The following is a 13736-nucleotide window of genomic DNA, read 5'->3' on the forward strand; positions in this document are numbered from 1 at the left end:
CTATACATATATCTCATTGCTGCGAGGTTATAAACGATCTGATCTTGAGCTGTACCAATCAAGCTGTTTGGATTCTGTTCCCTGGTAATTTCTGTGAGTGTCATGTGACAGTAATCTGATGCTACTGGGGGACACTTTCAGAGGAGCTTGGGGGCTGCGGTGCAACTACTGTTACCGTGCAAGGCAGAGCAAGGGCTGGCAGAGCCCTATGGAGATTGGTAGGATGGCTAACAGACCGGTGATGTTATGCTTGACTAGATATCAGCTCCCTGAGAAAATCTTCCTCTCGCCAGATGGGTAACAAGGTGACTCAGAGCCTGGGCACCCCAAGAAAGCTGCACACATACCCCTGTAACCTGCTTTCCCTCCTCCAGGGGCCTCTTTATCTTAGCCAAACCTCAAATATGTTCAAACCGTGTTGAAATATGTTAAGGACTGTTACAAAGAGGACCCTGATCAACTGTTCTCCATGTGCACTGGAAGTAGGAATCAGCTTAATCTGCAGCAAGGGAGATTTAGGTTAGATATTAGGAAAAACTTTCCAACTATAAAGATAGATAAGCTCTGGAATAGGCCTCAAAGGGAGGTTGTGGAATCCCCATCATTGGAGGTTTTTAAGAACCCATTAGACAAAGAGCTGTCAGGGACGGTCTAAGTATAGTGCCGGACGAGATGATCTTTCTAGGACCCTTCCAGCCCTACATTTCCAGGATTCTCTGAACTGTGGAGTTTAACTGTTGAGCCCCACAGCGAACTGACCCTGCAGCGTTCACCCAGCTCTAGTCCAATGTGAATTATTAACAAAATGGTCCCTGATATGGAGAAGTCACAAGACCAGTGAGTACAGCAGGACATACCCTATCAGAGATACCCAATGACAGTCGTTCCCTTGTAGTGCAGTGGGGGAAGCCAGGGAATCCAATGGTTCCTCTCGGATAAAGTTTTGCAGTACACAAACAGGGACTTGGCTTAGAAAAGCAGAGATGCCTTCCCTCACATACTATTCCAGGCACCTATCCTAAGTCTGTAAGTAAACAGACGCAGTTCACAGATAGCCTTCTGACCCAGAAATAGACTAGACAGGAGGGAGGATAACTCACCAGAACACAGTCCATTCCACTTACAACCCAGAAGTCATTAGCAACACTGAATTCCCAGAAAAACAAAGATGAGAATATGATTAAGAACCAGACCCCAGATCACTAACTACAGGGATTAGATCTAGCTTTGTGGGTGTCACGGACTCTCAGATCGTGCCCACTCGTGGCCCTGTGTGGTCCATGGGGGGGGCACCCCTTTCAGTGAGACAGCCCTTCTCGGGGGTCCACTCTCTCTCGGGGTTAGGCCCTTCCACCTCCTGGAGCCGCACCTCTCTGAGCCTTAGCACGTCTGTCTCTCGCCGTGGGCCCCCTCAGGGAGTCCAGTCGCTCTGGACCCCCCGGGGCCTCCCTCCCCCTGAAGGGGACGATGCAACCCTGTTCTCTAGAACGGAGTGACTCTCAGCCAGCGTAAAACAGGAGGGTTTATTGAGCATTGAACACAACACAGGAAACACTCAGGGCCTCAGGCCTGACCTCCCTCAGCCCAGTACATCCCAGTCTCCTTGCATCCAGGTGGGCTCTGCCTGCCCGTCCTCTCCAGCCAAGAGCCTCCCTGCTTCCCAGCTGCATCTGAGATCACCGGCCCCAAGCCCCCCTCTGTCCATTGTCTTCTCTCCAGGTAAACAGGATCGTCTGGGCCTCCTTTTCTCTCTGCCCTCCTCTGGCTGGAACCGGCTGGTTGGGTCATGGGGTCCTCTCTTCACGGCCCATTGTCCTCCCACTGGCTAGAACCGGCTGTGACTCCTCATCTGGGTCTCTGGGTCATCAGGTCAGCGGTCGCTGGGGTGTCCATCCTCCAGGCCATCGGCTGGGGTCCCAAGTTCCCTCTCCAGTCCTCTGTAACAACAAACTCCCTCTCCCCTCACCTCGTTAAACCAGTAACACCCAGGGGCACTGAGTCCCACTCCCTCTGCATGCAAATCATTGGAAAACCACAAAAATATAAGAAAATCCCCCATTTTGTCACAGTGGGGATCCTGGAAGAGTGGTTAGAAACCCCAGAGAGGCACTGAACTGAGGTCTTCTTCCATCTCTGCAGAGAAAGGGTAAGGGAGGAAGCCCCCACATCATGGTTACAGTGGACATGCAGGAAGCCCCAATTTCTCTGAAAGAAGAAATCAGGCCTCTGAGCAATTGAAACAGATACTTCAACCAGTTTAGTAGGAAATGTATGTACAGTAAATCCAAAATCTGGGGCTGGGTTATTTACATATGACCTTGTTTGTGAGATACTTGGCCAGCACCTGAAAAAGAAATGTGAAGAGTCATGAGTATTTGTCCAGTGCCCCTTAATACACATAAACAGAGTGGAGAATACTAGGGAATAACAATATGATAACATGGACCAGGAATAAGCTGCTGGATACGGTATAGAAAGCAAACACCAACACAGGAAACACTACAAGATTAGGGGAACCCATATTACTTAATATAGTCGCTTTTGAATGAGCGGAATGTGTCAATTCAGCAGGGGTCTCTATTGATTTCCTTCCAATATTCAACTCTTACAGGAACATTGTCTCCCCATTGAGAGCTATAAGCAATAACATCCCAGACTCCCTCTGCCTTTCGCCCTCCTCTGCTAACTGCTGCCTGGGGAATCCCCACAGGCCCTGAACCCGGGGGACAGTAAACTGGAGAATGAGGTGGTGATGGAGACTAGAAGCCTGACCATTCAGTGACCTTTTTCTATGAGGTGGAGGATCATAGTAGCTAACTTTGGAGGATGAGTTCTATCTGCTGAGCGCCTTCTCTGAAGGGCAGAGCATCCTTATCTCCCAATAACATCAGTGGGAGTTTGAGAACACTCAGCAACTCATAGGATTGGGCAATACAAATATAAAGGCCTTGGGTGGCTAAAGTTAAGCACTAAAATCTGCAGTTAGATGCCTAAATACTCATTATAGCCACCTGCAGAGATGCTGATTAAATCTCTATCAGCATTGTGGTGTTTAAAATAGATATTTGAAAAACAAGGGGAATGATGTTTAAAGGCATATTTGTCCTTCGGTTGACATCAGACAACTTTATGCCAGGTGACTGGATTTTCCAAATCTGGATACCTAAACTTTGACTCCTAACAATCACATGTAGGTGCAGAAATAGGGGTGGGGTCAGTTGTAAAATCACCTTTTTGCTGCCCTATGTTGCAGTGGAGCAGGACAAAGTAGCCATAAAGCTGCCCTAAGAGGCAGCTAGGAATTCCCCAGCATGTGCAAATCCCTAACACACAGAACTAGCATATATAGTGTACTGCCAGTGTAGCTGGCTGTATGTCACCGACTCCTAGCTTCCCACCCAAGTATATGGGGTGTGAGCTGGAAACAGAAGATGGCACACACAGTGTGCGTTGTGCTACAGCAACCTCCAGTGCAGCAATGGCTGTTTCAAGACAGCATAATTTAGAACAACCCAGAGTCTAGCTCTCACTCACTCTCACTCATGCCCATCACCCCAATCGGGGTATGGGCCGCCAACCACAGATCTCCAGAGTCCTCTGTCCTGGGCCATTTGATCTAGCTGGTTCCAGGTATAGCCCATTTTTATGCTATCAGGTCGCGTCGCCAGGTGTTTCTTGGATGGCCTCTTTTACGCTTGCCTTGGGGGTTCCACCGCAATGCCTGTCTAGTGATGTTGGTTGGCTGCTTGCGTAGTGTGTCTCCTATCCAGCCCCACCTTCTCCTTCTAATTTCTTCCTCTGCTGGAAGTTGACAGGTCCTCTCCAAGAGGTAGATGTTGCTGATGGTGTCTGGCCAGCGGATCTGGAGAATCCTTCTAAGGCAACTATTTATGAAGGTCTGGATCTTCCTGGTGGTTGTTTTAGTTGTCCTCCAGGTTTCAGCTCCATACAATAAAACTGATTTCACGTTGGAGTTGAACAGTCTAATCTTTGTTGCCAAAGACAGCTCTCTGGAGATCCAGATGTTCTTGAGCTGTAAGAAAGCTGCTCTTGCCTTACCGATCCTTGCTTTGATGTCTGCGTCCGTGCCACCCTGTTGGTCCATGATGCTGCCTAGGTAGGTGAAGGACTGCACTTCTTCCAGAGGGCTTCCATTCAGTGTGACTGGGTCATTACCGATGAAGTTAATCTTGAGGATCTTGGTCTTGTCCTTGTGGATGTTGAGGCCAACCTGTGATGACGTGGCTGCCACTACGTTGGTCTTCTCTTGCATCTGCTGTTTGCTATGCAAAAGGAGTGCAAGGTCATCAGCAAAGTCCAGGTCATCAAGCTGGGTCCACAACGTCCACTGGATTCCATTCCTGCGCTCATAAGTGGATGTCTTCATAATCCAATCAATGACAAGGACAAAGAGAAATGGTGACAACAAGCATCCTTGTCTAACTCCGGTTCGCACCTGGAAGCTGTTCATAAGCTGCCCTCCATGGATCACTCTACAGTGTATGCCGTCATATACGTTCTTAATCAAGTTGACCACCTTTGCTAGGATGCCATAGTGCCAAAGGAGCTTCCAGAGAGTCTCTCGATCCACGCTATCGAATGCTTTCTCATAGTCAACAAAGTTGATGTACAAGGAGGAGGATGGGTTTTGCCCTTGATAGGAATGCCCCGAGAGAAGATTTGACCAATCAGGGGGAGTTCCGAGGTTTGTGTGACCCCTCTAAGAACTCCTACCACCACCCTCTACCAATCAGGAGGGGTTTCAGCCGCTGGGGACCACCCCGAGAGGAGATTTGACGAATTGGGGGAAATTCTGGGGTGGGGTCACCAGTCCGGAAGTGGTTCATGTGACCCTTCTAAGAACTCCTCCCAACACTCTCTACCAATTGCGATGGGTTTCGGCTGCAGAGGATTGCCCCGAAAGGAGATTTGACCAAAATAGGGCAGGTTCTGGGATGGGGTGAACCACCCAGAAGAGGGTCGTGTGACCCCTCTAAGAACTCCTTCCAATGCCCTCTGCCAATCAGAATGCAGCACCATCACCCCATAAGTCCTAGCGCTGGGCAGAGGAGGCCATCTCTTACCAAGAAGATGTGTTTTAGAAATTATGGCAAGGCTGAGAGGAAACATGGGAGTCCTTTACCATCCCCGTGAGAACTTCGGACTTTGTTTTAGCTCTGAGGACCTTTGGACTTGTGTGGAGAAAGCGCTACAGCAGCGACAATTCCAAAGTGGATGAGGGAGCAGCCGAGGGGATTCCTTTGGCCCAGCCATTGATGGATATGCCAGAAGCCGAACCCAAAGCCCAACCGCTCAGGAGACACCCCGATGAGCATGGTGGCCTCTCGTCGTCCATCACCCTGAAGGAGGAAGGTGATCATGGCTTTGGGGAATCACCGGTGGACAAGGTGAATGGAAAAGATGTCACTCAGGTAAATGAATGATTAAGAAGTGACGGTCGATGATGGGGTGTAATGGGGTTAGGAACCTGGGGTTGTGTAAATCTAAAAACAAGCAGTGGGAACTTACACTTGTTTCTTGTCCAAAAATCTCTCGACAGCTCGACGATGCCTTTCTAGAGGACCGGAGGCCATGGTCAGCATTGCATCAAGCAGCGAAGATGAACCCCGAAGATGATGGCTATGAGGAGTTTAGGAGGAGGCTTGGGATAGAACTCACTGAGCCAGTGCCATGTCGTGAGCGTGAAAAAGTTATGCGGACTATTGTACGCGTTGCTGTTTATGCCATTCTTAATCACTGTCTTAGGGAAAAGCTTTTTGAAGATTGTGAGGGCCGTGTCATAGATGCGCCAGCCCAACGGCACCATGACCGTGTGACTTGGACTTCAATGAATGTAAACTGCAAACTCCAGGGCCTGTGTGCTGAGCTGTGTTTGGAAAGCGTATTGAACACTATTATTGCCATAGGTTATGCTATGCAATGTCTGTGCCTAACCCAAGAACAGTTAGCACAAGGGGTGACCTTGATAAATGCTGTGCAATTCAGTGGAGACCCTGGCCACATTTTAAAGAAATGCCCAAACTGGAAGATGCCTGCTTGCAGCGTTATATTGACCGTCTGGTCCGCACTAAAAGTGACAGAGTCCTGCTTAAGAAAAAGACTATTTGTAAGAAATCTAAAAGGATTAAGTTAGAGAATGGTGAGGGGACAAACAGGCAATATAAAACTTGGTAGCTGTAAATTTTAAAAAATCTATTGAAAAGGGCTTTGTGACTATCTGTGTTTCTGTTAGAAGGTCTCTGGCCCTTAAGTGAGCTAAAAGTTTTGATGGAACATCTTGGTTTGTTTTCAAGGAGCGGTATGTCTTTTCAATTTAAAAAAAATGACAAGGAGTCTGGTGGCACCTTAAAGACTAACAGATTTATTTGGGCATAAGCTTTCGTGAGTAAAAACCTCACTTCTTCGGATGCATCCGAAGAAGTGAGGTTTTTACTCACGAAAGCTTATGCCCAAATAAATCTGTTAGTCTTTAAGGTGCCACCAGACTCCTTGTTGTTTTTGTAGATACAGACTAACACGGCTACCCCCTGATACTTAAAAAAAATGGTTTGTGAGAACCTAGCTCTTGTGTCTCTGTGTAAAAGAGACCCATTTACAGCAAAAAGCTGAAATGTATGTTGTGGGAAGGGAAAAAATCCTAAAAATGTGTTCCTGAAGTTCTTTTCCACAACTCACCACCAGATGTCAGGGCAGAGCTCATCCTGACTCTGCTTACACCAGTCAAACAAACAGAGATGGTTCAGACATGTGTTTGAGTACAATAGAGTTGACTCATCCTGTTGAACTGAATGGTTTTAACCACACCCCCACTGAATAGCGAAGGTAATTATGATTACATACCCATGTTGCCATAGGGATAAATTTGATTGGGGTGCACCCATAGTAAGGGAGGTGGGTGGGCAAGTTCTGATTAATATGAAATGAAATAAAACCTCAGGAATTCGCAGATGCTATTGGACAGTTTAAATATAACCCCTGGAGTTGGTAGAGCTCTATTAGACAGTTAAAATGTCCCAGGAGTTGGCAGAACTCTATTGGACAGTTTAAATATGACCCCAGGAGTTGTTTGAATGCTATGAGTCACTCTTTCTAGCAATTCAATGCCATTAAACGTTTAAAAGAATATATTTACCAAAAAACAAAAACAAAAAAACAACCCACACACAAGCGTCTAACCCAAAACTGAAATGTTTCGAGGGTTCACAAACCTTCACCATGCTTTAGAACAAGCATTTGCTCTAAAGACAATCAAACATTTAAAAGCTCTGGGTGCTTATTATGGTTGTGATACAACCATTTTATTTCAAACCCCCACCCCAAACTTTAAGCATGAAAGAAACATGTTTAAAAAAACAAGCCCCAAAGACATGTATTGATATCTGCAAAGGGTCCCCACTTGGGAATGGGGCAGTTCCACTAAGGATTGGGGATTTACTGTTTAATACTGTAAGAAGGCCCTACAGAAAAATGTATTTTAACTACAAGGAAAAAAATGTAGCCAAAAGCAGCTCAGTTGTGCAGACAACTTAATTCCCCCACCCTAGATCACAAAAGGGAATGTTAGGGAGGGGCCTAAAGTCCTTAAGTATCTATTATTCCAGAGTTGTAGCAATCAAATCAACTTGTTAGCTACTATTTTGAAGTCTGTTTGAAAGAAAGGGTTAGGATGGCATAAAAACCTCAGGTATTTTGGAGACTGTCTTTTTCAACAGAAAGCAACAGAGGGTCCTGTGGCACCTTTGAGACTAAACAGAAGTACTGCGAGCATAAGCTTTCGTGGGTAAGAACCTCACTTCTTCAGATGCATCTGTTAGTCTCAAAGGTGCCACAGGACCCTCTGTTGCTTTTTACTGATTCAGACTAACACGGCTACCCCTCTGATACTTTTTCAACAGAAACTCTCTTGAACGGCTGCTGGACTGCAAGAGGAGGTATGCTCCCTGTTTTTAACTCTGAAAATATATATTATATAATATCACTTGTTGGCCATGTTGTCTTAGTAAATAATGATGCCTATGTTTATTGCAGTGTGATCTGTTTAGCATGGAACCAGTAACTTTAAATTGCATTTCATCACCAGGCCAAGGTAAAAACCATTTTAACTGTAGTTTTGCTTAATAATTTCAGGTATTACACAGGTTGTATAGAGATTTGGGGGTAATACTAAGAAACATTTTTGCTTGTTCTTTAATCCAAAGGCCCAAACACACATGGGGAAAAACAGAACAAGTATGTGCCTGCAACACTTTATCCTGTAGTAGAAGGTAACTTTCTGCAATTGGCTTTTAAATGCATGTGGATTTATTGAACAGTATTTTGTTGCAAACTGTGTTTTTAAGTGTGTGTGTGTGTGTGTGTGTGTGTGTGTGTGTAAAACATAGGTGGGTTTTTTTAAGTATATGGCTGCAAACTGATGGTAATGGTGTGTTTCAAACTAAGAGGGTGTTTTTTTTTCCTGTGCAAAATGGTTTTAAACTGGATTTTAAAAGTTGATTTTAAAAGCAGTTTGGTTTTTATTTTGCAAAATGAGGTGTATTAAAAAAAATGTGGGTTTGTTGTTTTTTATTTTAAAGTGGTAGAAATAAACTCAAAACTCCTGTTTGTTGTACAGCCTGAAATGGATTGTTTTGTTTTAAAGCTATGACTTTTTAAATAGAAAAACACCCAAATAAATATTTTATTCTTAAGTTTACAAGACAGTTTCATGTGATTTATAATATTGTCTGCTCCACAGTACAGTCAAAACATGAGAGACCCTTAGACCAGAGGGTAAACAAGCTTAAAAGAAAAGAGACAGCTGAAAAGAAAATGTCACCAGTATCAGTGACTGATGGATGGATGGATGAAGCCCAGTAAATATATTGTGTTTATGAATTTGGTTAATTTATGAGGTTTTGTATTTTAAGTAAATGCAAAGGTGTGGGTGAGAAAGATGGAAAAGTTAAGTTTTGTAATATGTTCCTTCTCCCCAATCAGGCATGTGCAGCTCTCCTGACAATGCTATAGTCAGAACTACAGGGACACCTCCACCAGAACTGCCAAAGAACCAGAAATCTGCTTTGAGACCTTTAACAAGGCAAAACAGCACAAGAGTGCAGATGAAGCATCAGGGCAGTCCAAACCTCATATGCATCAAACCCAAGGACAAAACAAAAGACTCTGGTAAAAACCAACCATGCAAACACAACTCCAGTTCCTCAGTGACCACCACGACACCAAGCCCTGAGAAAACTAAGCGAAAACACCCACATCACAAACCTGCAGCACGCGCTCTAGGGGTTGTGAATAAAAAACCAAGAACTGACAAACCATTCCCCCAACACCATAAGCTCCTCACAGCTTCCCCCATAGTCTAGTATTTGGGAAAAGTATGATGCTTCATTCAGAAAACTGATGGACGCAGTATCCTCGGGGGTTCTATAAGAACGGTATTCTAAAAACTTTTGGGAAAAATATGACGCTTCGTTCAGAATACTGGTGAACGCTGTATCTTCAGGGGGCCTAAAAGGAAGGAGGGCTGGAAACCACATCAAAAATGCAAAAGCTTTGGCGGGTGACTTTTTGAAAAATACTTCAAATTTTCCAAAGGGTGGCTCTGAGCAGGCGTGACTAGTCATGGAAAGGGGCCTGGGTAAAAGGGGCACCCTCAAGGCTACACATCAGCTCGGGTGTAAACAAAAGGGGGGACAGCGCTGGGTGGACAAACAAATGGCTGCCAAAAAGTTCCAGGCCAGGATCGCTGTAAAAATTTTAAAAAAGCTAAAGAGGTAATGAGGGGAAAAAACAAAAAGAGATGCCCCCTACTGGAGGCTCTCAAACTGGCTTGTCTGAAAATGGGGAGGTGGAATCAGACTCTCACGCAGAGTCTGGTTTAGAAAATTCCCCAGAGGGCTCTCTAGATGGGTCCCCATCTACTCCCGATGACCCTCACGGAGGCACCTCGGAGTCTGACTCTCAAATAGCATCTGATGTAGAAAGATGCCACTGATGGTCCCGTAGAGGAACCCCCAAGTAATCCTGAAAATGCAGAGGTGTATATGGAGAGAGTGAGATGTTGGCAACATGAATTACCTAGATTTGGGGGGGGGGTCAGTGTATTGTGTGGAATTTCGTTTTGTCAATCTTGAGCGAATAAATTCAGTTCAGTAGGTTGTTGAAGCCATACACCGGGGAATACAGTTAGTGCTCGATGCCGTTAATGGTAGGGTAGGCCCTGATGATTATGTTCAGCTACGTTTAGAGAGCCGTAATTTAACTAACCCTTTGTTTTTGGTCTGAAGAACTAGAGATGAGCTTTCTGCTGAGGATTTCTTAAATCAGACCTCAAAGCTGCTACAGAGCAATAGAGAGTTGCATGTTGATGGGACATTGCACCTCGTTGTGACCGTTGTAAAACCAGGGGTGGGGGCATTCGTAGAGTATCCTCAGTAATCAAATCATCCATAAAAAGAGACAATGTTCAGTAGACCTGACTTACATGGGTACCAATCTGTGTTTTGCGGGTGGGCTCTTGGCCGTCATGTCCGACCATAAACCTAGGGATGTGGAATTGTTAGCAGGGCGGGGAGAGGGGGCAAGAAAGTTGCATGAGAAACTGGGGTGGTCGGATCAAAAAAAGGTTATGCTCAGTGATGTAGCAACGTTTGAGCAGCATTTAGGAGTCAACATACAGGTGGTGCTGTATGTGGCGAAAGGTGGATGGGGCTTTTTTAAAACGGGCCCAGTGTACCCAAAGACTTATTTCATCCTGTTGCATGATGAGCATTACTATGGGGTTCTGGATGTGAAAAAGTTGTTCAGAGCGAAAAATTATTGTGAGTTTTGCCACACAGTGTACAGTCAACGACCACTCTTGCAGGTATCGTTGCCGCCTCTGCCTGAGCGTAACATGCTCAGACAACGTGGGCATGTAGCTGAGGTGTCCTAGCTGTAGACTATATTGTCAGTCCAAAGAGTGTTTAGACAGACACATCGACTGTGCATCAAAAAAACTAGTCAAATGCCTGTCTAAAACTTTGTGTGATAAGTGTCAGTCTTACGTGGACAAGTGGCACAGGTGTAAAGGGAGGCGCTGTAAGCAGTGTCAGGCTTTGATCACTGGTGATGTAGACGTCACCTCTGTTTTATGGACAGCCTTAGAAAGCCTGAATCCTCAGAAAAGTATATATATTTTTTTATGATTTTGAATAGATGGAGGAGAGTGGGTTGCACACTCCCAATTACATTTTCACTATGTCCCTAAAGCCGGAAAAGTCCTGGGAATTTAAGGATGATGAGTGTCTTTCTATGGTTGTTAAGACCTTTATTGGCAAAAAGTTCCAGGACTACACATTCCTAGCACACAATTCCAAAGGTTACGATGCGTACTTCATCGTTAGACAGTTACTGAAGGAAAAGATTACCTAGAACTGATCACTCAGGGTAGTAAACTAATGTGTGTGCAAATTAAGGCCCTGGGCATTCGTTTTATAGACTCTTTAAACTTCTTGCCCATGAAGCTTAGCAAGCTCCCGCAGGCGATGGGGTTTGAAGGGTACAAAGGGTATTTTCCACATTTTTGTTTTTTAACACTTGAGAAAATCAAAATTAAGCGGGGCCTATGCCTGGTGTGGAGCACTATGGTGTAGAAAGCATGATGCCCAGGGAAAAAGCAGAGTTTCTCGACTGATATTGGGACCACAGGTATGAGACGTTTGACTTGCAACAAGAGCTCGCGTACAACTGTCAGCAGGATGTCAAAATTTTGAGACAGGCTTGTATCCTATACAGAAAAGAGATTATGAAAATGACGGAGAAGGGAGAGCAGAAATACATTTTGGGAAGGCTTTTACCGTCCCCGTCAATATGATTGTATATGGGTTTTTTGACAACATCATAGAGATAAATCAGAGGAGAAACGTTCTGTTTGACTATATGTGAACATGGACACCGTGCAGCTCTCACGTGTCTTATCAACGGCCCCTTACACGAAAAAGAATTTCTTAGATGTGTTCCTTTGCGATTACCTGAGCGACGTCTTTCGCGTTCACCTTGTCCACTGGTGACTCCCCCAAGCCATGATCCTCTTCCAACTTTAGGGGGGTGGACAATGAGAGGCCGTCACACTCATTGGTTTGGGTTTCGGGGTCGGGTTCCAAGGTATCTATCAACGGTTGAGTCAAAGGGCCCTCCTTGGAACTCTCACTGCTGTAGCAATTTCTCCATACAAGTCCAAAGGTCCTCGGGGCTAAAACAAAGTCTGAAGTTCTCACGGGGGTGGTAGAGGAGTCCATGTTTCCTCTCAGCCTTTCCACAATTTCTAAAACATGTCTTCTTGATAAGAGATGGCCTCCTCTGCCCGGTACTGGGACTTATGGGTTGATGGTTCTGCACTCTGATTGGCAGAGGGCATGGGGAGGAGTCCTTAGAGGGGTCGCATGACCCTCTTCTGGGCAGTTCACCCCATCCAAGAACCTGCCCTATTTTGGCCAAATCTCCTCTTGGGGCAGTCCTCTGCAGCCAAAACCCATCGCAATTGGTAAAGGGTGGTGGGAGGAGTTCTTAGAGGGGGTCACACGAACCACTTCCGGATGGGTCACCCCACCCCAGAATTCCCCGCCCTAGTTGGTCAAACTGGTGGTCCCCAGTGGCTGAAACCCCTCCTGATTGGTAGAGGACGGTGGGAGGAGTTCTTAGAGGGGCCACATGACACACCTTGCTTCTGGTTATGTGTCCGTCTTGACCCCGCAAGTAATACCCCATGGGTGTGGGACTTCTGGTGACCGGTGGGCAAGGGGTGGGGTTAACGTTTGAATGATGGTAGGGCCCTTATACTACTGGAGCACCTTCTTCTGTTTGTCTCCGTTGCGCTTCATTCCCCAATCACTCGGCCAGAACAGATGTCACTGATGATCTCAGTTGCCACCAGCTGGACAGTGGGACTTGGGTCTTTCTGTAGGACTTGGAGAGCTGAAATTACAGAGGACAACACGTTAGTGAACAGACTGTCAAATCACAGCTAAGTGTGATCACAGAACCTTGAACTACCTAAGCAGAATGATCACATGGAAAAATGTGAAACTGGGCTCAGTCCTTCTATTGGGATGGAAATTACCTGAGAGATTAATATGCCTCACTTTTCTTATAAAAAGAAGAACAGGAGTACTTGTGGCACCTTAGAGACTAACAAATTTATTAGAGCATAAGCTTTCATGGACTACAGCCCACTTCTTCGGATGCATATAGAATGGAACATATATTGAGGAGATATATATACATACATACAGAGAGCATAAACAGGTGGGAGTTGTCTTACCAACTCTGAGAGGCCAATTAATTAAGAGAAAAAAAACTTTTGAAGTGATAATCAAGCTAGCCGAGTACAGACAGTTTGATAATAAGTGTGAGAGTACTCTGAAACTTTTCTTATAGTCCCCTGTGCCTGAAATAGCCGGAGACTTATTACCTCTAAATACCACGCTACAGCAGCTCTCCAATACAAAGTTTTAGGTTCCTCCACTGGGTCCCTTTCATGCTCCCCACTGTGGGGAGACCCTGACTCTACCAGAAAGTCATCCACTCTGCTGTAAATGGAAGAAGGCCCATTGTTTCAAGAGCTTCCACTTTTAAGTTTATTTTCCATCTCCATTCAGGAGACACTGCCTGAGCTCAACTAAACCTGGAATTTAACAGAGGCCAGGTCCAAGCTGGTTTATACATGATACAGGGCACCTACT

The 13736-nt window shown here is 45.4% G+C and overlaps 1 protein-coding gene and 1 long non-coding RNA gene across 2 annotated transcripts in view; one reads left to right on the plus strand and one right to left on the minus strand.

The window, feature by feature from the left end:
• Positions 1-7823: 7823 nt before the first annotated feature.
• LOC135977213 (uncharacterized) lies at positions 7824-9262 on the plus strand. Its single transcript, XR_010594536.1, has 4 exons — positions 7824-7952; positions 8050-8107; positions 8220-8285; positions 8756-9262. It is a non-coding gene; the product is annotated as an uncharacterized LOC135977213 (long non-coding RNA).
• Positions 9263-9342: 80 nt separating this feature from the next.
• LOC135977175 (maestro heat-like repeat-containing protein family member 2B) overlaps positions 9343-13736 on the minus strand; it is a 36985-nt gene continuing 32591 nt past the window's right edge. The window contains exon 19 of the mRNA XM_065576482.1: positions 9343-12969. Within this exon, the coding sequence (XP_065432554.1) occupies positions 12872-12969 (98 nt within the window). The 3' untranslated portion in view covers positions 9343-12871. The remainder of the gene's footprint in view (positions 12970-13736) is intronic.

This window comes from Chrysemys picta, chromosome 22, assembly GCF_011386835.1.
Source record: "Chrysemys picta bellii isolate R12L10 chromosome 22, ASM1138683v2, whole genome shotgun sequence".
In the NCBI taxonomy this organism is placed as follows: Eukaryota; Metazoa; Chordata; order Testudines; family Emydidae; genus Chrysemys; species Chrysemys picta.